Here is a 22,921-nt window from a genome sequence, read left to right as displayed (position 1 = left end):
TCTAAATTTCTGTGAAAGTTTATTACCAACTTTCACTTGGCAAATGTTATCTTTATACATCTGTTGTATTATTTTAATCAAGGAATGGTTTATGTTTGCCATATGTAGTGCTATCCAAAGTAATTTTCTTGGAACAGTATCATACGCTTTTTCTAGATCTATGAAAATTAATCCTATACTTTTTGATTTTTCCCTATGTTTCTCCAAAATCTGTCGGAATGTGAAAATATGGTCTACACATGATCTCCCAGCCGTGAATCCACATTGTTCTTTTTGGGTTCTAAAATTTTTTTCCAGTTTGTTTTTAATTACTTTCGCAAAAATTCTCATTAATGTGTTTGTAACACAAATTCCTCGATAGTTTGAACAAATTTTGCGATCCCCTTTCTTAAATATTGTGTTAATGTAACCTAGCTTCATTTCGTTGGGTATTGAATCTCCATGTATCATTTTGTTGAAGAGCTGTGTTATCAGTTTTACAATTTTGTCACCACCATATTTCAGACACTCCAGATTGATATTGCCTGGTCCCGGTGATTTACCATTCTTTCCTGTTCTCAACGCCTGAAGTACTTCACTTTCTAAAATATGGATCTCATCATCTTCATGTCCTTTATCTTCCCCTGTTCCTTCTTCTAGATATTCTTCTCTGTCCTCATTTAATAATTTTTGGAAATACTCTTCCCATTCCTTTTGTGTTATCAGTTGGAGATTAGTTTTGCTTTTTGTATCCTGTCGAAGCCCTTTCAGTACTGACCATGCTTCTTTTGCTCTCCCAAATCCTAATTTGCTATTCACCTTGGCACATGTTCTTTCCCATGCTTCGTTTTTTGCCATCCTTATTTTTTTCGTCACTTCATTCTTCTTTTCCTTGTATATTGACCTTGTTTCTTCTGATTTATCATTCAACCACTGAAGGAACGCATTTCGTTTTTCTCTAATGAGGACCTCTAGTTCCTCTGACCACCACTCTGCTGCACGGTTGTGGTTGCTATCTTTTTTACCTAACACCTCTGTTGCTATGATTTTCACATTAGCTTTTATATAGTCATATATTTCCTCTGTACTTCCTTCAAATGATTCAACCAGTTTCCTTTCCATCCTGCCCGCAAAGAGTGTTCTGATACTTTCGTCTTGTAGGCTGTCAATATTAAAAGGTAAATTTTCATCTTTCTCAGTCTGGTTCGTTTTATTTATGTTACTTGTATCACTCCTTGCATTCTTCCATGGCCAGAAAGACTTCATTTTAACTAGATAGTGGTCTGATCCACACTGGGCTCCTCTATAAGATCTGACGTCTACTGCCTTGAAACTACTTGTTTGCCTAATGATAATATAATCTATTATAGAACGAAGTTCTTTGGTGTTCTGTTGCCAAGTATATTTATGAATGTCCTTATGTTTGAAAAATTTGTTGGTAATTTTGAGATCAAATTGTTCACAAATTGCAATCAATCGTTCTCCATTGTCATTATATTCGTCCTCTCCATGTTTTCCTACTATTCTACAAGATTCTCTAATTCCTACCCTTCCATTCAGATCTCCCATGATAATCAGTTCCTTTCTTCTTGGGATTTTTTCAATAGTCTCCCTGAGGGTGTCCCAAAATGTATCTTTCTCCTTATCTTTTGTGTCGTTTGTGGGTGCATATACGCCAATAATCACAACTTCCCTAGCAAATAATGTCATTTCAACAGTTATTATACATTGATTGATGAATGTCCAATTTGTGATTCTTTCTTTCCATGATTTTTTTATCATAATGGAGACTCCTGCTTTGGTTCTTACTGCTTTTGATACCCCACTCCAGATATGTACATAATTATCCAGTTCTTCTTCTCCTTGGCCTTTCTTCTTTGTTTCAGAGAGTACGACAACATCCATGTTGAACATGTCAAGTTCTGCGGGGAGTAAATTTATTTTAGTGGAAATACCTTGCACATTCCAACATCCAAACATAATTTTCCGTTTCTCATTGCCAGTTCGTCGTCCAAAGTTCCAATTTTTCCGAGGCATATTATTAGGTTTTTTAGCATTTTTATGTTTTTATGTGAGTGAGGAGCTGGCCCACTGCACAACCCCCAACCTGGAGGACCAGGTAATTTTTACTCAAGGTTTTCTTCCTTTAGCCTTTGATAAGCCAATATCATACTACAAGGCAGCAGTTGCTAGTTTTGGTCCACCCCGGGTATTTTATTTCCCCGGTACCCACCATATCTGGTGAGCATTCCCCTATCCGCCACCTGAGGAGGCGCCCGATGGGAGACCAGCAAACTCCACACGGGCTATGTTATTTCATTGTAAAATTATTTTGACAATTTGCCTTAAATACGTGATTCTCGGCTTGAATACAAACTGTAATTTTAAATCCTGTCTTTTACCTCAGGAGCTACGCTTTCTTGCAGCAAAAATCGGCAATGTGCAACAACAAGCAGACGTTTTCGGTTTTAAATAAAGCAGCTGGAGCCCCTACAGTATTTAAGAATTTGTTTCCCTGGTTATTTTCGTAAATTTTCCTCTCCACTTCAAAATTTGCTGATCTCACAAGAAACTCAAATCATTCTATGAAATGGACCACATCCTGACATAGTGTTTAATAAATCAAAAAACCCGAAAAATATTTTATTTCCTTGTTTCTCCAGATATCCTTGATTGTAATTCGTGTCACAGAGTGCTGTTAATTTAATCATAATGCACTTACTTCGAAATTCTGCTTTCTATACTGCTTAATCTGTCGAACACTGAATTCATTAAAGCAATTTTCTAAGGTAGTTTACTCAAATTGAAATTATTTTCGAATAGCTGCATGTATAAAACTGAACTGAATCATTCTGTAGCTCTTCCAAATAAAAGTACTGGAAACTCAATAATTTGGTAGGAATGATAAGGAATACTAAACATTTTCGAGTCACACTAATTAATATAAATATACTGTGTGACAATAGTTGCAAGTATGAGAGACATTTCATAGCCAGCTTCGTATTAACCTCGCAGCAATGGTCCAGAATTAAGAAACAAATTATACTGGTACATAATACGTAACTGCTTTTTAAAACAATTGGGAAATGTGGCGCAACGGAAACAAATAACACGCTAAAAAAATTTTGTCATTTACTTACCCTTGAATGATGCGTACACACAAATTCCTGCCTGGGTATAGCTGCAATCCAGTGATTTCTCAACTTCACACATTTGGGAAATCGAAAAATGTGCACTTTCATGCCTTATTGGGATTTATAATTTCCCTGGCAAAAGGGAGCGCAGCACTTGGATCCCATACTTCGAAGAACTGTAGGCGAATGCTGTATGAAATATATGTCACTTTCAGGTGTCACGCGCTTTCAACACAACATACACGCCAACAGGACTGCCGACTGAAGATAAGATGGACAACAGTTTGTGACGTCACGTGCCAATATGGCCGCTGTGCGTAGGACTTGTATCTAGAAGGCTTTGGTCTGCGCCGCTTAATAAGTCACGTGACCGCACCACCACCAGGCGGCATCTGACGTCACGCTGGGCAGTGGTCATAATGTTTTGGCTGATGAGAGTATAAGGGGCGATCAAACGTTTCTATTTAAGGTCGTTATTGCAGCGTATATGCAACCCAGCGTGATTCCGATGCTAGTATGAAAGCTCCGACAGGTAGTCAGTGGTTAGTGTTCCCTTCGAACTGAAACTTTTTGATCGACCCTTACATATGAGGCTTAGTTTCCATGTTCAGCACTAATGCGTTCTACATCGTAGGTGGGTGTTCCGATATGGAAACTGTTTCCTCATCGCATGTTGCGCATGTCCCTTATATCAGCGCTCTGATGACATGGATCAGCAGTAATTAGCCTCATTGATTCCGCGACTCTGAAGCCCGAAGGGATTAGGTTAAAATGTTGCTTTTCGTGGTACGTACACTGTTCACTCTATTAATGTGCGTCACACACATCCCTTTGCTCTTAACAAAGATCTACGCATTTGAAACATGAACTAAATTCAAATTTACGCTAAATCAGAATTAAATTACTTCAAGGGAAATTGTATTTCGCACCATGAACTACTCGTGTCACTGGTGAAGAGTAACTGGTAGTGGAACTTTTCTAATTTACTTAATTATGTGGTAGTCGTTGTTAGTAATTTACAGTACTTGGAGTTTCTTTTTCTTCTCCACTTTTGTTACACGGCTGCACCATGCGACAAGCGAGATTGCGCTGTAATTAAAACACAGGAGCCCTACTCGTGAATAAATGGTTTCAGTTTTCATTCTGTGAATCAAGATTTAATTTTTCCTTGGTCTACATAAAGCGTCTCAGACGAGCGAAGGAGCAATTTCTGTGGAAATTCGAGCACTCTAGGTGTTACCTAATGAACAATAAAACAAGCGTTACCTAATTGATCAGTAAATTAAATGTATACGTCAACGTGATTAGAAGTAGCACTTTCTAATTCCTGTTAATAAGTACCTGCATGTATCTCACAGAAGAAACGTATGACACTCGTTAGATAAAATAAAGTACACGTGAATAAAAATGTAACTGGATGTTACTCTACACAATCTTAGTCTGTCTTGGAATAAAAATCTTGAGAGATTCTACATTTCCTGTTATAACTGAAACAAAAATATAGATTAGAATGTCCCACTACTTAATGACAAAATCATGGTAGCAGATGATATTTGTATAATAAGAGACACATAAATGACACAAATGGGAAAAGGAAGGCGCGAATTAGATGTAGACACCTTTAACTGTCCACTACGTCGTTACTCAAAATGGTTCAAATGGCTCTGAGCACTATGGGACTCAACTGCTGAGGTCATTAGTCCCCTAGAACTTAGAACTAGTTAAACCTAACTAACCTAAGGACATCACAAACATCCATGCCCGAGGCAGGATTCGAACCTGCGACCGTAGCGGTCTCGCGGTTCCAGACTGCAGCGCCTTTAACCGCACGGCCACTTCGGCCGGCTAGGTCGTTACTGACAAGGGATTCAGAGAATACAGGGTAATCTCATTCAGGATGCTTAGACAGGTCTTTGAAATCTTTGAAACAAACATTGAATATATATGTACAGAACGAGGTCAGAAAACAACTGTTTTGTGGGCGTTGTTCACTTCATTCTACAGATGGTAAGCAAGACAAGAATAGACGGTTGATATGTACTTCAATTAGATCGACTTTGTTTGGTTGCGACTGATTAATTTATAGTACTGTCGTTGATGGACCACTGGATACGTACAAGACACTGTTGGGAACGGTTGCAATAATAAACAGCGGTGTCTGTTTATTTCGGAGGAGAAACACCGATCAGCAGAAACGTAGCTACGACCATAACCGAATAATACAGTTCACCTGTGAAATGCATGGCTTTTTTCAGGAGAATGCATATAAAACAAGTCATCTAACAACATTTTAAAACAATAAAACCTCTACGCTTTAGTATAAGACTCATTCCGAAGTTAAACTTCCTTTACAATGCTTACAGTTAGCGTTTCAACCTAAGGTTTTGTTCAGATTTCTACCCATCTTCAAACAAATTGAAACGTGTGCATTAAGCGATAACGAGTCCATAGTAGAAACAAAACATAAATGAAAATAAAGTTCACCGATAAAACTGAGTTGTAAATATGAATACAAATTTTTATCTCACTTCTAAATGGTCTATGGGTAATCAAAACGTTCCGGGCTCAGAAAGTGCATCAAATAAAAGTGTTTCAAATGAAAGTTATCAGCAGTAACGGCCGAAGACTTGTGGTATAACGACTCTCCCTCGTCCTGTCAACGGCCGTGTCAGAGAGAGTGAAGAACGTGACAGAGGTTGCAGGCACCCTCTTGTCTTGGGGTTGGAACTGCCTCTAAAAGTCCGAAAATTAGCAATTATCAATGTCATTACGATGCATAGAAACACAGTAGCTGTATCCACAGGCCTTGTGGGCTGTTGATTGAATGAGTGTCACCTACTAGCAAAAGCTTCCAGATTAGTCCAGCGTGAGGATATTCGCGAGTGGAAAATATTGTTCAAATGGCTCTGAACACTATGGGACTTAACTTCTGAGGTCATCAGTCCCCTATAACTTAGAACTAATTAAACCGAACTAACCTAAGGACATCACACACATCCGTGCCTGAGGCAGCATTCAAACCTGCGACCGTAGCGGTCGCGCGGTTCCAGACTGTAGCGCCTAGAACCACTCAGCCACTCCGGCTGGCTCGCGAAGTGACTCCCAAGGAGAAGATAGCCATGAGAAAATGAATGAATAACCAACGGAAGGCTAACACTCTACGAGACGGAGCGTGGAGTGTCAGAAAATTGAGTGTTTCAGGGAAACTAGAAACCTGAGGACAAATGCGAAGTGCCAATTGTGACGTTCGCTGGGTTATTCAGTGGTTTGGTATGTAACTAATTTGTACATGGGAATGATAATCTTATTTTATTACATCGAGTATTTACTAAATAATTTTTCTCCCGGCTAAAGATTTGATCAAGCTGCTAAAGAACTCCAAGTTAACGTCGTGTTAAAGTGTTGTCTGTAAGTTGTGTAAGTGTCACTAAATCACAGTTCATACAACAGATTCTATACAACTGATTAAGATCGAAGCAGTTATCTTCAGCAAAATTATCATTAAAACCACCGAATATCAGCCGCGCACAACACTGACGTATGTTACCTGAAACAATATTCTCGCAATTCGTGCGTAATTAATTTCGGCTCCATACATCAGCTAGAAAAGTTTCTTATAAGGATCGTACTATGAGCACTGTTTTTAAAGAACCAATCTGATTCGAATCATTTTCATTAAAATGAGTTCGAGACCACCGGTGCACATTTATTTTTACACATTTGTATTACGTTCAGCATTTATGTCCGCAGAGTTGCGTAATTTGAATTTGCCGCTGAGACAATTGTTAAGATGGCGGCAGACAATTGATAGAGACTTTCTATGTTAGACCAAATAAGTATTTTAACTGCTTATTAAACTTTACAGAAACTCTACTTTCGTATTGTGCACTATTTAGACTTCATCAAGCAAACATTTGATTTGTTTCTAAGGAAAACACAGACAAAAACGCGATACAAATCGCTATCATCAATGGCTGCGCTCCTTGCAGCGGAAAGAAACAATTAATACAGATAATACTTACTGAGAGAAGAATTAGAGTTACAAATAATTATTCACTCATGTTTATAATAATAATGAACTCTATTTTCAAGTAATAATCAACAAATAATTACAATTTTTTAACAGACCTCAGTTTGATATGCGTCTTGCGTGCTGAATCTACAAAGGCCATCCAACAAAAGGTAAAAACAAAAGAAGACAAACGCAGATCATAAAAGCACTTTACAATTATCATTGTCTTTGTATGATACACATCGATTTGTCCAATTATATCATAGAATATTATATAAATAATTAATTCACTATAAGTTTTCATTGATTTTTCATACGTCGAATACATAATGTTTACAACTGTTAGAGGCATAATTTCCTCTCGTCGCACTGTAGCCAAAAGTTTATCTCGTGGATGTTAAACAATCAAGATATTGAAAGGCGTCTACTGGGGCACGCTTGTATGTGGCACCAAAATAAAATAAGAATACTAATAAATTAAAGTGAAACTAGGATACTAAAATGTCTCTGACCGGATCGATAATTCGGATCGCTGACTGTGCGTGACCACAGAGCTAAAGATAGTGCTTTGTGGGAGTAAGAGAGCGCTGGGCACACAGTTGTAGGTAGTAGCTGTCTTTGAGGGAAAGACAATGGGGTAGGCGGTTTATGTGGTGTGCTGTGTGAAGCCACCACGAGTTAGATTAGTGTAGGTATGTCAGTATTCTTGAACACGGAAGCAGAAGTCTCCCGGCAAATAAGGTAAAGATGTTCAGTATTTACGTTTTCTATCTTTGCTAGCTCGTTAGTATAGATGAGTTGGCTGATAATTTATAATTGTTGAGTTACCCCAAAATGTACGTATACGGTTTTGATAAAGAGGCAAGCTAAATATTTCATTTTTTTAGTGCTTTTAGATGTGTTAACAGAGCTACGTGTAATTTGATGATTGGCGTTTATGTTGGATTAATGAAGTTAGATAATAATTGTTGTTTCAATCTCATTGTTTCCGAATCAGTTGTCAGATGTTTATCAAAAGCCAAACTTAACTTCCAATATAATTTTGCTATAAAGAACTGAGTGTTAGTAATTCACCATAATCAGTACCGTCTCCCAATCGAGGTCATATATTTCTTAAAGAAGTTGAATTTTCTTAAATGTTCTCGTTTATCAGCCAACTGAATTTCATGTGCATTTCAAGTATTAAGTCCAGCATTGCACACTGCTGAGCCTATAACTAGCATATTCATATTTTTTTATGAGAGACCAGAATATATCGTGTTGCGAATGGCGTCCCTTGGTATAGACATCCATGTTGTATTCACCTTGTTCCAAAGTTCATCTGTGGTGATTGGCACTGGGTCACAGCGGTGCACCCGTCGGTACACCGTATCCCCCACATTACACAGTAACTTGCACATTAAATCTCTTACTGTTAATCCATTTATTGGGTTTTTTCACACATAAAAAAATACATTTTTAGAAAGGAGCAGATATATACTCTGATCACAACGAAGAGCAGACTGAAGTTTATACGAATGGTCCGGAAAAATCAACGACCAAATATGTGCGCATTGAAATACTGAGGAATAATGAGATACGGTTGAAGTTCTCTGGCGATGTACATACTAAGATAACGAATACTACAATAGGCAGTTCAAATGAAAAGGAGTACTTGAAGCTGGACGTCAAAGATAGAAGAAAGGTAAAAGCAAAGAAACCCTGGGTAACAGAACATTATCGACGAAAGAAAGATATGTGAAAGATTCAGGTAACGACATGAGAATAGCTGAATAAGTTACTTAGGAATGAAACAAATGGAAGGCAAAATGAAATGGTAGCAGTAGAATCATCCAGAAATCGTAAGAAAATGATTGTCGGAAGGACTTATGCAGCATATAGGAAAGTTAAAAAAACCTTCGGTGAAGTTAAAAGCAAGGGTGGCAACGTTAAGAGTGCAATAGAATTTCCACAATTAAATGCAGAGACGAGAGCGGATAAGAGAAAAGAGTACGTTGGATGCTTCTATGAGGGGAAGGACTTGTCTGACGACGTGATAGAAGAAGACACAGGAGTCAATAGGGAAGACATAAAGGATCCAGCATTAGACTAAGAATTTAAGAGAGCTACAGGAGATTTAAGATAAAATAAATCCGAAGGGATGCATAAAATTCCCTTGCAGTATCTAAAATCACTGACGGAAGCGGCAACCATATGACTATTCAAGTCGGTCTGTAGAATCTATAAGAATATGCAAAAAACCATCCGCAGAATTTCGAAGACAGCAAGAGCAGAGAAGTTCGAGAATTATCGGACAGTCAGCTTAACAACTCATGCAACCAATTGCTTACAAGAATAATACACAAAAATAGTGAAAGTATGACAAATATTCACGTAGGAGGCTAGCGAGTACTCTAGTAAATATGATTAAATCTGTAGTTAAGTTGGCTAGGTGTCAAAAACAGTCATACAGCAAGTGAGGAATGACTTTATTGACGTATTTAGAATTATTTTTATCTTCGGAAACTCAAGTGCAGAGGTAACACAAGGACAAGAGCGTTACTAGTTGTGCACGTAAAATGAGGTAGCAGAGTAATATACAGAAGAATTGAAAAGAAAACTGACTATATTTTCCATCGGTTTTGCTTTAGAAAAGGTAAAGGTGCCAGAGGGTAAGTCATCATTTTGCATGACTAAACAAAAATCATGACCAATTCATAACATCTGTTGAAATGGACAAAGTGTTCAACAGTGTCACATGGCGAAAGGTGTCCGAAATTCTGAAAAAGGAGGCGTACGCTGTAGGTAAAGACGAGAAATGGACAAAGAACCAAAAGGGAACAATAAGAATGGAAGACCAAGAACTAAGTGCTCAGATCAAAAAGGGTGTAATACAGGTATGCAGTCACTCCCCCCTACTGTTCAGTCTATACATCGAAGAAGTAATGACAGAAATACAAGGAAGGTGTAAGAGAGAGATTAAAATTCAGGGCGATGGGATATCAACGACAAGATACGCTGATAATTTTGCCATCCTCAGTCAAAGTGAGGAAATACTCAGGATCTTCTGAATGTAGTGAACTGGCTATTGAGCACAGCATCTGGACTGAGAGAATGCCGAAGAAAGACGAATGTAATGAGAACTAGCAGAAATGAGAGTAGGGTAACGTAACTTCAGAATTAATGAATTCTGTTACGTTAGAAAAATAAATAAAAGGACATAAAAACACACTTGCACAGGCGAAAAGGGCATTTCTTGCGAAGAATAGTCTACAGATATCAAACACAGTCCTCAATTCGTGGAAGAAATTTCTGGGAACGTACGTTTGCAGCCAGCAGTGTATGGTAGTGAAATTTAGACAGTGGGAAGACCATGGAAAAACATTGAAGCGTTTGAGACGTGGAGCTGCAGTGGAATATTGAAATTTACGTGAAGTTTTAACGTAGGGAATAAGGATGTTCTTCACAGAATCTGTGAAGAAATTATGATTTGGGAAACACTGAAAAGGTGCCCGGACACGATGACAGGATACATATTAAGGCATCAACGAATGTCCTGCATGGTACAAGAAGGAACTGTAGAGGGTAAAAACTGAACAAGGAGGCAGGGCTTGCAATACAATAACAAATAACTGAGGACATAGCGTCGAAGAGCCAATATGAGATGGAGTGATTGGCACAGGAGGGGAACCGTGGTGGGCAGCGTCAAACAAGTCAGAAGACTGATGAAAGAGAAAAGAACTTCTATTTGATGTATGTGCAGGATGTTTCACAGTTCATGTTATACAGTTACACGCTTCTAGAGAATGTAGAGGGGAACTTAATAGATCAAGTTTTACTTGCGAATTCATGTTTGCAGACGTCATCCAACGACGCTACAGAGCGTCAAAGTTACAGGCCCTGACGCCTTTAAATGTATGTATACACAGGGAGATTTTGTGATGACGTTGCAACCTTTCTAGGATGATGAGAGAAGGAAAAATGTATCAATCTGAGGTAAGGGTCCCTGTACCGGAATCGTACGAGTTTAAAATTACAAGCGAAAACCGTTCTGATACCTCTGACATTGGAATACATGTACTGGTACTGTTGTTGCTTAGATTGTAGGGTAGACAACTTTCAACGGTGGATGTACGGACCGAAAAAAGAAAATATATGTCGTAGACACGGGCTCTAAAGTGCATAATTTAAGAGTTATGAGTACTTTTTCAATAGAGGGGAATTGTTTCGCCGTGCCCTCTACAACCTCTTAGAAGCGTGTAACATGAATTGGGAAACACCCTGTATATCTGTCACCCAGGAACTGGTACCAGGAGAACACAGCACTAGCACACTATCATTCCTATAACCCCTAAATTACAGAGACATTGCCACTTCCAGCCCTCCGGCTCCTAGAGTAGGAAAGCGGGATATAGCATATAACAAATACGCATGTAGACTCTTGATTGCTTCTTCCCTGCTATCTTGTACCCCCCAGCAACGAAATGGCAAATTTGTTTGTACAACATTTGATCCCTCGAAGATTATGTTGGCTGTGGTAACAAACTAGATCTCGTCACAACTCAAAAACCGTTCTTTCGCGTTGGGAAATACACACACAAAATACTATCGGAATGGGACGTAAATCGGTTGATAGATGTTGTCTCCATGTAAAAGCCAACAACGGGTTACAATTTCATAAAAATTGGACATTTATTCGGTGTGCCATTGACTGATGGAGTTGACGGATGTCCTCCTGAATGATACTGTGCCACACTTTGTCCAACTGGCGCATTAGATTGTCAAAATCCCGAGAGGGTTCTTGGGTGTTGCCCGTAAGCTCCAAACGTTCTCATTTGGGGACCGACCTGGCGACTGTGCTGGACAAGGTGCAGGATTTTTTAAAATCTTTTTAACTGGCTTCCGGGTCGTACGAATTCAGCCATTGCAAGAGTGGAACAAACGTAAGAAAGACACAACACCCATTTCCCGAGCGGAGAAAATCTCCGACCCGGCCGGGAATGGAATCGCGGCCCCTTGGATTAGCAATCCGTCGCGCTGACCGCACAGCTACCGAGGCAGAACAAGGTAGGGGTTAACGTAAAAGACTTTGTTTTTTAAATGGAAATTGTACAGCAAATTATTCGGAAGACGAAGTAAATATTCCAGAATTCGAATTAATAGAAGCAAGTCTTCTGGTCCAGACTGTACACCAATTAGGTTCCTTTCGGAGTATGCTGATGGATTAGCTCCATACTTCATAGTCACATACAACCGTTCGCTAGACGAAAGATCCAAAGACTGGAAAGTTGCACAGGTCACACCAATATCCAAGAAAGGTAGTAGGAGTAATCCACAAAATTATAGGCCCATCTATGCAGCAGGATTTTGGAACATATATTGTGTTCAAACATTGTGAATTACCTCGAAGAAAATGGTCTATTGAAACACAGTCAACATGGTTCAGAAAATGTCGTTCCTTTATTCACATGAAGTGTTGAGTGTTATTGACAAGGGATTTCAGATCGATTCCGTATTTCTGGATTTCCGGAAGGCTTTTGACACTATACTACACAAGCCGCTCATATTGAAATTGCGTGCTTATAGAATATCGTCTCAGTTATATGACTGGATTTGTGATTTCCTGTCAGAGAGGTCACAGTTCGTAGTAACTGACGGGAAGTCATCGAGTAAAACAGAAGTGATTTCTGGCGTTCCCCAAGGTAGTGTTATAGGCCCTTTGCTGTTCCTTATCTGTACAAACCATTTGGGAGATAATCTGAGCAGCCGTCTTCGGTTTTTTGTAGATGACGCAGTCGTTTATCGACTAATAAAGTCATCAGAAGATCAAAACAAACTGCAAAACGATTCAGAAAAGGTATCTGAATGGTGCGAAAAGTGGCAGTTGACCCTAAATAACGAAAAGTGTGAGGTCATCCACATGAGTGCTAAAAGGAACTCGTTAAACTTCGGTTACACGATAAACCATTCTAATCTAAAAGCCGTTAGTTCAACTAAATACCTAGGTATCACAATTACTAACAACTTAAATTGGAAGGAACACATAGAATATGTCGTGGGGAAAGCTAACTAAAGACTGCGTTTTATTGGCAGGCACTTAGAAAATGTTACGGACCTACTAAGGAGACTGCCTACACTACGCTTGTCCGTCCTCTTTTAGAATATTGCAGCGCGGTGTGGGATCCTTACTACATAGGACGGACGGAGTACATCGAAAAAGTTCAAAGAAAGGCTGCACGTTTTGTATCATCGCGAAATATGGGAGAAAATGTCACAGAAATTATACAGGATTTGGGCAGGAAATCATTAAAAGAAAGGCGTTTTTCGTTGGGACTGTATCTTCTCACGAAATTCCAATCACCAGCTTTCTCCTCCGAATGCGAAAATTTTTTGTTGACACCGACGTACAAAGGGAGGAACGATCGCCACGATAAAATAAGGGCAATCAGAGATCGTACGGAAAGATATAGGTGTTCATTCTTCCCGCGCGCTATACAAGATTGGAATAATAGAGAATTGTGAAGGTGGTTCGATGATCCCTCTGCCAGGCACTTGAATGTGATTTGCAGAGTAACCGTGTAGATGTAGATGTAGATCTACTTATGCACAGGGGCGCTTTCAAATGAAACGGCAAACAGCCTCAAAAATGGTGTAAGAATGGCAGTGACCTAAAAACATTTAGACCTCAGTGTTTGTAATTCTTTCAAGACCACAATGAACACTCCCGACCTCGAGTTTTGTTTAACGTCTGTGAACATAGAAAACTTCACTGTGATTCTCAGAATTTGACCCTCCTGCAATCCGATTTTCGTTTTAAAAGCATCACAATCAGATCAGAAATAAGCTGTTTTACAGTTTACAATGTTCTACTGCTTATTGTACAGTAAAGTCAAATTGAAATTCAACGTCTGCAGACCATTCCAGATGCTCTCAGTTTCGTAGCTTTACTCCATTTACTTACATAAATAAACGATAGTGGGTTTTTAAGCGAAAATTTGTTCGAGGCCTAACCCCTGAATACGAACAATACTGTATTTGTTCAACTTCATCGAAAATTGTTGCAACTAACAGTGGAATATTGGGTGCAGCTTTAGAAATTTTACTATTCGTACCATCACTTTCTTCACTTGTTCCACGCCTGAAAATCTAACATAAAGTGCAGAGCATTACAGCTCGTATACCGATCCTTGCAATTTTTTTGGTGTTTCATTGTCTTCCAGATATTTAAATTTATTTCTGCCTGTTATTGGAACATTGTTTCATAGAAACTTTTCAGTTCCTGTCGCTTATGCCACTGCATAATACACAATAGATGTTGAAACTTCTTATCCCCTTCTTCTCTCATTCTCAATCAGTTTTGAAGCCCTCTCACGATTGATGGCTGGAATGCTTCGCTCTTTTCCACGAATTCCTCTCCTGTTCCAACTTTTTCATCTCAGAGTAGCACTTGGAACCTCCCCATTATCTTCCGTTTGTAACCCAATCTCTGTCTTCTTCCTGTACAGTTTTTAAAATCTGCAGGTCTCTCTAATACCATGGACAGATGTACCCTGATGTCTTATATGCCTATCATATATTCCGTTCTCCTTGTCAGTGTTTTCCATTTATTCATTTCCTCGTCAATTCTGCAAAGGATCTCATCATTCCTCACCTCATCAGTCCACCAATTTACGGATCGACGAAGCCTATTAACTTATATTGATTTTCCTCAGTTTTGCTTCCATTATCAACCGCAAAGCCAAATCTTCCTCTCTGCTGGGTTTATCTACTCCAAATCCCAACTGATTGTCATGTAAGAGATACTCAATTTTCTTACATATTCTTCTGTATATTAGGCTTCTCAGTATCTTGGATGCATAAGCTGTTAAGCTGGTTTTACGATAATTCTCTCACTTATACTCTTATTGTATTCGATAGTTTGTGGATTATGTGTTTCCGAAAATCAGATGGTATACCACCTGTCTCATACATTCTACACATCAACTTTCATGGTATGTGGTCAATTCACCAAATGATTCTAGAAATTCCAATCGAATTTTGTAGATACCTTCTCATATACTTGATTTTATGTCTTCCAAAGCTTTTCTAAATTCTATTTTAATACTGGGTCCCCTTTCTTTTCCCTGTCGACACCTATTTCTTCCTCCTGTAAGTGTCAAACTCGTTCGCCCTCTTATTGAGGTCTTCAGTGTACTGTTATGTAGTCTTTCCACTTATCCCCTCTCTCTTCTGTATTTACAATGGCAACCCCGTGGCATTCTTACTGTATCCTTGCTTTTAATTTCAGCGAAGGTTTTTTTAACTTTCCTACATGCTGAGTCAATCCTTCTGACAATAATTTCTTTCCGATATGTTCACATGTTTCAGGCAGCAATTTCGCTTTAGCTTTGCTGCACTTCCTATTTATTTCGTTCGTAAGTGACTTGCATTACTGAATTTCCATGAACATTTTTGTATTTCCTTGTTTCGTAGATCGACTTTAGTATTTCTTTTGTTACCCGCGGTTTCCTCGTAGCTACCTTCTTCGTACCAATATTTTTTCCTTCCAACTTGTTTGGCTGCCCGTTTTAGAGGTGTCCACTCCTCTTCAACTGTACTGCCTACTGCGGTATTCAATATCACAGTATCAATAGCATCAGAGAATTTGAAGCGCATCGCTTCGTTACTTAGTAATACCGTTTCCCTCTTTTTTGCCTACTGATTTCTGCAAAGGATCTCATCATTCCTCACCTCATCAGTCCACCAATTTACGGATCGACGAAGCCTATTAACTTATATTGATTTTCCTCAGTTTTGCTTCCATTATCAACCGCAAAGCCAAATCTTCCTCTCTGCTGGGTTTATCTACTCCAAATCCCAACTGATTGTCATGTAAGAGATACTCAATTTTCTTACATATTCTTCTGTATATTAGGCTTCTCAGTATCTTGGATGCATAAGCTGTTAAGCTGGTTTTACGATAATTCTCTCACTTATACTCTTATTGTATTCGATAGTTTGTGGATTATGTGTTTCCGAAAATCAGATGGTATACCACCTGTCTCATACATTCTACACATCAACTTTCATGGTATGTGGTCAATTCACCAAATGATTCTAGAAATTCCAATCGAATTTTGTAGATACCTTCTCATATACTTGATTTTATGTCTTCCAAAGCTTTTCTAAATTCTATTTTAATACTGGGTCCCCTTTCTTTTCCCTGTCGACACCTATTTCTTCCTCCTGTAAGTGTCAAACTCGTTCGCCCTCTTATTGAGGTCTTCAGTGTACTGTTATGTAGTCTTTCCACTTATCCCCTCTCTCTTCTGTATTTACAGTGGCAACCCCGTGGCATTCTTACTGTATCCTTGCTTTTAATTTCAGCGAAGGTTTTTTTAACTTTCCTACATGCTGAGTCAATCCTTCTGACAATAATTTCTTTCCGATATGTTCACATGTTTCAGGCAGCAATTTCGCTTTAGCTTTGCTGCACTTCCTATTTATTTCGTTCGTAAGTGACTTGCATTACTGAATTTCCATGAACATTTTTGTATTTCCTTGTTTCGTAGATCGACTTTAGTATTTCTTTTGTTACCCGCGGTTTCCTCGTAGCTACCTTCTTCGTACCAATATTTTTTCCTTCCAACTTGTTTGGCTGCCCGTTTTAGAGGTGTCCACTCCTCTTCAACTGTACTGCCTACTGCGGTATTCAATATCACAGTATCAATAGCATCAGAGAATTTGAAGCGCATCGCTTCGTTACTTAGTAATACCGTTTCCCTCTTTTTTGCCTACTGATTCTTCCTGACTAGTCTCTTACCCTCAGTCTACCCTTCGTCATTATCAAAATAATGATCTGAGTCTACATCTGCTCCTGAGCACGAATTGCAGCCTAGTACATGATATCGGAATCTCTGCCTGACCATCATGTAACCAGATGAAAATATCCTTCATCTCGTGGGCTCTTGTGATGCTTGAACAGAGTATTCGCTATTAAGAGCTGAAATTTATAGTAGAACTCAATTAGTTTTTTCCTCTCTCATTCCTATTGCCAAAGCTGTATTCTCCGGCAAACCTCTCTTATATTCATTTCCCCACCACCTAACTCCAATTCATCGTGGGTTTCTCTTCATCTTCTGCATATATGCCTGAAATGTTATTTCGTTGTTGGTTTCCTACCAATTCTGGTGCGAGCAACCGTATCACTGAACTTTTCACCGTAACTTACTCTCTGCCCTACCTTCCCATTCATAACGAATCCTACTTCTCTTATACAGTTTTCTGCTGCTGTTGATATTACTCTGTACTCCTCTGCTAGGATCCTTTTCTCTCACCCCACTGTCTCTAGATTGTGTCTTAGTGTTTTTCTCTCTAGATTTTCTAGTTTCCCTAGCACGTTCGAACAGCTGACATTCTAGGTTACCAATTCTAGGGGATTACCCTTTTGTTGGTTTTTGAATATTTTTCTGACAGTCTCAACCCTGGCAGTCCCCTCCCACAGACCGGAACGGGAGAACGAGAGATAACATCAGGACTCTTTTTCAATTACAGGCCACATGTCCTGTGTGTACACTTTATATGTCTGTGATACAGTGATTTCGATTGCCTTCTGCATCGTCGTGCCGTCGATCATTGCTGATTCTTTCACCTTTTAGGAGCAGTTTCCGACCCCTAGAGGAAAAGAGTGCCCTGAACCTCTCTTCGCTGTTCCGCCGTTTTCGACAGTGCCGTTGACAGAACGAGGGTGACTTCTCATGCTAGAAGTCAGCATGCACCATTGCTCATGATTTTTATCCAAAATTTAAGCTGTGACTTGTTTCGAACCCGGGACACAGGACGTTTGATTACTTGTGAAATACGCTACATTTGGCTTCCTTCAGGTGACCAACGAACAGCGAACGCTAAAAAGCTCTGACACCTCGATTCTCAAAACTGCAGGCAATTTCACCTGCCGAAAAATGCCATAACGCAACACTAAATGCTATGTCGCACTATAGCGTTACTTCCGAGAAGATTCGGCTGGATTTCGATCTTCACTAGGCCCACACAATGTGCTCGCGAACGGTTTAGCACCCCGTGGCAGGCCCAAATATAAAGAAAAAAACATCGATAAATGAAAGCATAAATATGTACATAACTGCATGTATAAAGAGTAACTGTTGACATAATGGTTGTTGGGGAAATAAATTAATCCGAAGAATTTTTCTTCAGTTTAGACTGCAGGAAAATATTTTCGTATTAATTGTTCCAGTCATTAACTACTGTGGCGGCACCTTATAAATGGAAAGTGATATCCCTGTAGTGGCACCTTACATAATATATTTAATTGAGTCAGTATATACTAGAATGTCAAATTTTGCGATGATGTAATACATTGGCGTCCATCCTATTTTGTCTTTTAACGAAAGGGGGAATCACACTCCTACCTTAATCACTATAGTCACCGATTATCGGACACGATTTGAGGCGCCATGTCACGGACTGCGCGGCCCCTCCCGCCGGAGGTTCGAGTCTTCCCTCGGGCTAAGGTGTGTGTGTGTGTGTTGCTCTTAGCATAATTTAGTTTAAGTATTGTGTAAGTCTAGGGACCGATGACCTCAGCAGTTTGGCCGCTTAGGAATTCACATACACACATTTGAACCAATTATCGGATAAAATGTAATCTTGTTTCACGGACAAGCGCATCAAGTAAAGAAGACTGAGTCTCGTCGAAGACCGTCTATTGCATTTTAGGGATAAATAATAGGTAGCGGTTTTCAACGGAAATTCTTTGTTGCTTTCTGGTGCGAAGATGATATCGAAGTTTACATTAACATAACTCTGTTAGTGTTTACTTTTTTAAGATTGACATTCTACTCGGAACGGGTATTTTATAATAACTTCCAGTTCCTATGACGTGCGATAACGGCTTTATTAATTTCCTGCACCTTCTATGTTCTTCATTTTAGTCGATACAGAAGCAAGATATTTCAGAGAAAAATGCACGTTGCGAAACTTCGGCGAGGGATGGATCGTTGTGTTATGTAAGTATTTCAATTTCGTTGATGTGTCGTTTCTAATATCATGCATTAAGAAGTTCTTGCTACGCTGCCTATAATGTACATAAATTTTCAAAGAAAAATTTCCCTTATGTAATGTTATCTCCTTCTAGGGTTTTAATTTTTGTGATTTTAAATTTAAAGAAGAAGGTAAAATGTTGGCGGAGGAATGGAACCATCATATTGCCAGAAAGAAGAGAAAACATACAGTTGTGAGAACTAGAGGAATGTGTTGAACTTACAACGTTCTTGCGGCGTAAAATACTTCTGCAGGAGTGTATTTCATTACTGATTCGATATTCGCCTTAGGAAATAAAGTCGTCGTTGGAAAGCATTGAACTTTGTGACACGAAACAGTGTTATGGTTAATAGTTGATTGCAAAGTAGTAGTTTGTAGAAGAGTAATAATTACTTTGCGACTTCGCTAAAACCATAGAATGCTGGTTTGATTTATGAATGTAGAAATGCGAATGCAATAGTGTGCTTAAGGCGTGCATTCAACAACTAAAATAAAGATGTAAATAATTTTTAGAACAGTCCTCGTGAAGTAAAAGCTATCTGGCTAGAAGTACTTTAAAACTTGACTAAATAAGTCTCTACCGGAACAAAACATTTATTTGCAATGCTTACCGGTTTCGATCAGAATGTAACCATCTCTTCCGACCACCTATAACATCATGGTAGGCGGTGGCGGTGAACGAAACGGGCGTTATGAATACACGAACCTCAACTCCACCGCCTACCGTCATGGTATAAGTGGCCTGAAGATGGTCAGTTCTGACCGAGAGAGGTGAGCGTTGTAAGTAAACGTTTTGTTGTGGTCTAAAAAACTAAACTCTGCCCGAACAGGCCATGAATGCCCAACGGCACCGACCGGCTGCCGTGCCATCCTCAGCCCACAGGCCCGCGGATATGGAGGGTCATGTGGTCAGCACACCGCTCTCCCGACCGTATCTCAGTGGCTTTACTTCTCAAACAAGTAGCTCCTCAGTTTGCCTCAGAAGCGCTGAGCTTTATTGCAGTCTGGACTGTTTTTCACTCCGTATTTTAAGTTTATGCATGGCTTAAAAATGTTGTTACTTCACAATTAGGTTCATCGTACAATAGATCTACCAGATCGAGCGAGGTCTTGCACTGGATAGCACTCTGGGCTCGCATTCGGGAGGACGACGGTCATAATCCGCGTCTGACCATCCTGATTTACGTTTTTCGTGATTTCCGTAAATAGCTTCAGGCATAGGCCGGTAGGGTTCATTTGAATGGGCACGGCGGACTTCCTTCTCCACTCTTCCTTAATCCGATGGGACCAATGACCTCACTGTTTGGTTCAAAAATGGTTCAAATGGCTCTGAGCACTATGGGACTCAACTTATGAGGTCATTAGTCCCCTAGAACTTAGAACTAGTTAAACCTAACTAACCTAAGGGCATCACACACATCCGTGCCCGAGGCAGGATTCGAACCTGCGACCGTAGTGGTCTCGCGGTTCCACACTGCAGCGCCTAGAACCGCACGGCCCCTTCGGCCGGTCTATTTGGTTCCTTCCCCCCAAATCAACCAACCAACTAACCATTCCCATCTACAAGGCAGCCAAGATGTCGATCTACTAGTAGCTAGTCCCGAACACGAAGAAAGTAGAATCTGTTCTCTTATTTTTTAATAAAATAAAAAGCAGAATTTTTATGGATGAGGATTATGACATCAAAATAGCGTTCATACCTTGAGATATGACGTTACAGCTAATATGGCCGGAAGACAGTGATTTGTTACATCGTGACACTATATGACGTATCTTTGAAAATAGTTCCAATGCCGAATTTTCCACTTTTTTTAGCAGTGGTACACTTAAATCGAGTCATTTTGTGTGACAATCTATGATTTACACTTACGTAGCAAATAATTTTAGACGCATAAAACTGTGGAAGCCCTAGTTATCAGCTAGGTGAACCGCCTTCAAAGCACTGTTACGTTCAAACAATACTTCGCTGTCGATTTCGGCTCTAGATTAACCCTTCCTGAGCTGCAATTATTTCAGCTGATATTGCCGCGCTGGAGCAAACGAAGTGGAACGTGCCGCTGAATAAGCAGAGCTGCACGGCCACGAGCTGGTGCAGCGCCGTGCAGTGGGCGCTGCTACGGAAGTGTGTGTATGTGTGTGTGTGTGTGTGTGTGGGCTGCGCTTCCGCACCCTGCGCCCTAACTGCATCTACGTCCTCTGTTGCAGAGCCGACGACGGAGATCGTGGGCGGTCCGGACCTGTACATAGACCGCGGCAGCACCATCAACCTGACGTGCGTGGTGCTCTTCAGCCCGGAGCCGCCGGCCTACATCTACTGGAGCCACAACGACAACGTGAGTAGCCCGCCAGCCACACACCGCTGCCTGTCTGCGGCTGCTCACAGCGCTGCGCCGCATTTACCACAGCCGCGAGCGCGCGCCGTCGCCGTACATTTCGCTATACGGCGGAGCGGGGGCAACTAGATGTAGAAATGTATCCATTCCATACTACAATCCAGGAAAATATTGGAGGGTCCTTTTCCTTAGTCATCATATATGAGACGCTGAGAGCCAGAATGGTAGAACTAAATTTTTCCCACTACTGAGAAATGAAATATTTTGCGTATCATTTAATGTCAATTCATGCTTTAAGACGTGCATTCAAGTTCTAAGGCCTCCGATTTTTTTCTCCGGACTGGAAAGAGATAGAAACATGCGAATTGTTTTAAAATGAGGCCGCGTTCATTGTCAATACGTCCCAGAGATGGCAGCACCGTACGGCAGATGGAATTTTACCTCCAGCGGCGAGAATGAGAACTGTTTTAAATACTTAAAATGGCGACGTTTTCCTTACTTGAACAGCGTGCAATCATTCGTTTTCTGAATTTGCGTGGTGTGAAACCAATTGAAATTCATCGACAGTTGAAGGAGACATGTGCTGATGGAGTTATGGATGTGTCGAAAGTGCGTTCGTGGATGCGACAGTTTAATGAAGGCAGAACATCGTGTGACAACAAACTGAAACAACCTCGGGCTCGCACAAGCCAGTCTGACGACATGATCGAGAAAGTGGAGAGAATTGTTTTGGGGGATCGCCGAATGACTGTTGAACAGATCGCCTCCAGAGTTGGCATTTCTCTGGGTTCTGTGCACACAATCCTGCATGACGACCGGAAAATGCGAAAAGTGTCATCCAGGTGGGTGCCACGAATGCTGACGGACGACCACATGGCTGCTCGTGTGGCATGTTGCCAAGCAATGTTGACGCGCAACGACAGCATGAATGGGACTTTCTTTTCGTCGGTTGTGACAATGGATGAGACGTGGATGCCATTTTTCAATCCAGAAACAAAGCGCCAGTCAGCTCAATGGAAGCACACAGATTCACCGCCACCAAAAAAATTTCGGGTAACCACCAATGCTGAAAAACTGATGGTGTCCATGTTCTGGGACAGCGAGGGCGTAATCCTTACCCACTGCGTTCCAAAGGGCACTATGGAAACAGGTGCATCCTACGAGAATGTTTTGAAGAACAAATTCCTTCCTGCACTGCAACAAAAACGTCCTGGAAGGGCTGCGCGTGTGCTGTTTCACCAAGACAACGCACCCGCACATCGAACTAACGTTACGCAACAGTTTCTTCGTGATAACAACTTTGAAGTGATTCCTCATGCTCCCTACTCACCTGACCTGGCTCCTAGTGACTTTTGGCTTTTTCCAACAATGAAATACACTCTCCGTGGCCGCACATTCACCAGCCGTGCTGCTATTGCCTCAGCGATTTTCCAGTGGTCAAAACA

General features: G+C 40.3%; 1 protein-coding gene across 1 annotated transcript in view; it reads left to right on the top strand.

Moving 5' to 3' along the window:
- LOC126413031 (zwei Ig domain protein zig-8-like) overlaps positions 1-22,921 on the top strand; it is a 419,918-nt gene that overhangs the window by 81,668 nt on the left and 315,329 nt on the right. Inside the window, exon 3 of the mRNA XM_050082925.1 lies at positions 21,349-21,476. Coding sequence (XP_049938882.1) covers positions 21,349-21,476 — 128 coding nt within the window. The remainder of the gene's footprint in view (positions 1-21,348; positions 21,477-22,921) is intronic.

This window comes from Schistocerca serialis, chromosome 7, assembly GCF_023864345.2.
Source record: "Schistocerca serialis cubense isolate TAMUIC-IGC-003099 chromosome 7, iqSchSeri2.2, whole genome shotgun sequence".
Lineage (NCBI taxonomy): Eukaryota > Metazoa > Arthropoda > Insecta > Orthoptera > Acrididae > Schistocerca > Schistocerca serialis.
The sequence above is the reverse complement of the archived record's forward strand: the minus strand, read 5'-3'. Positions and strand labels throughout refer to the sequence as shown.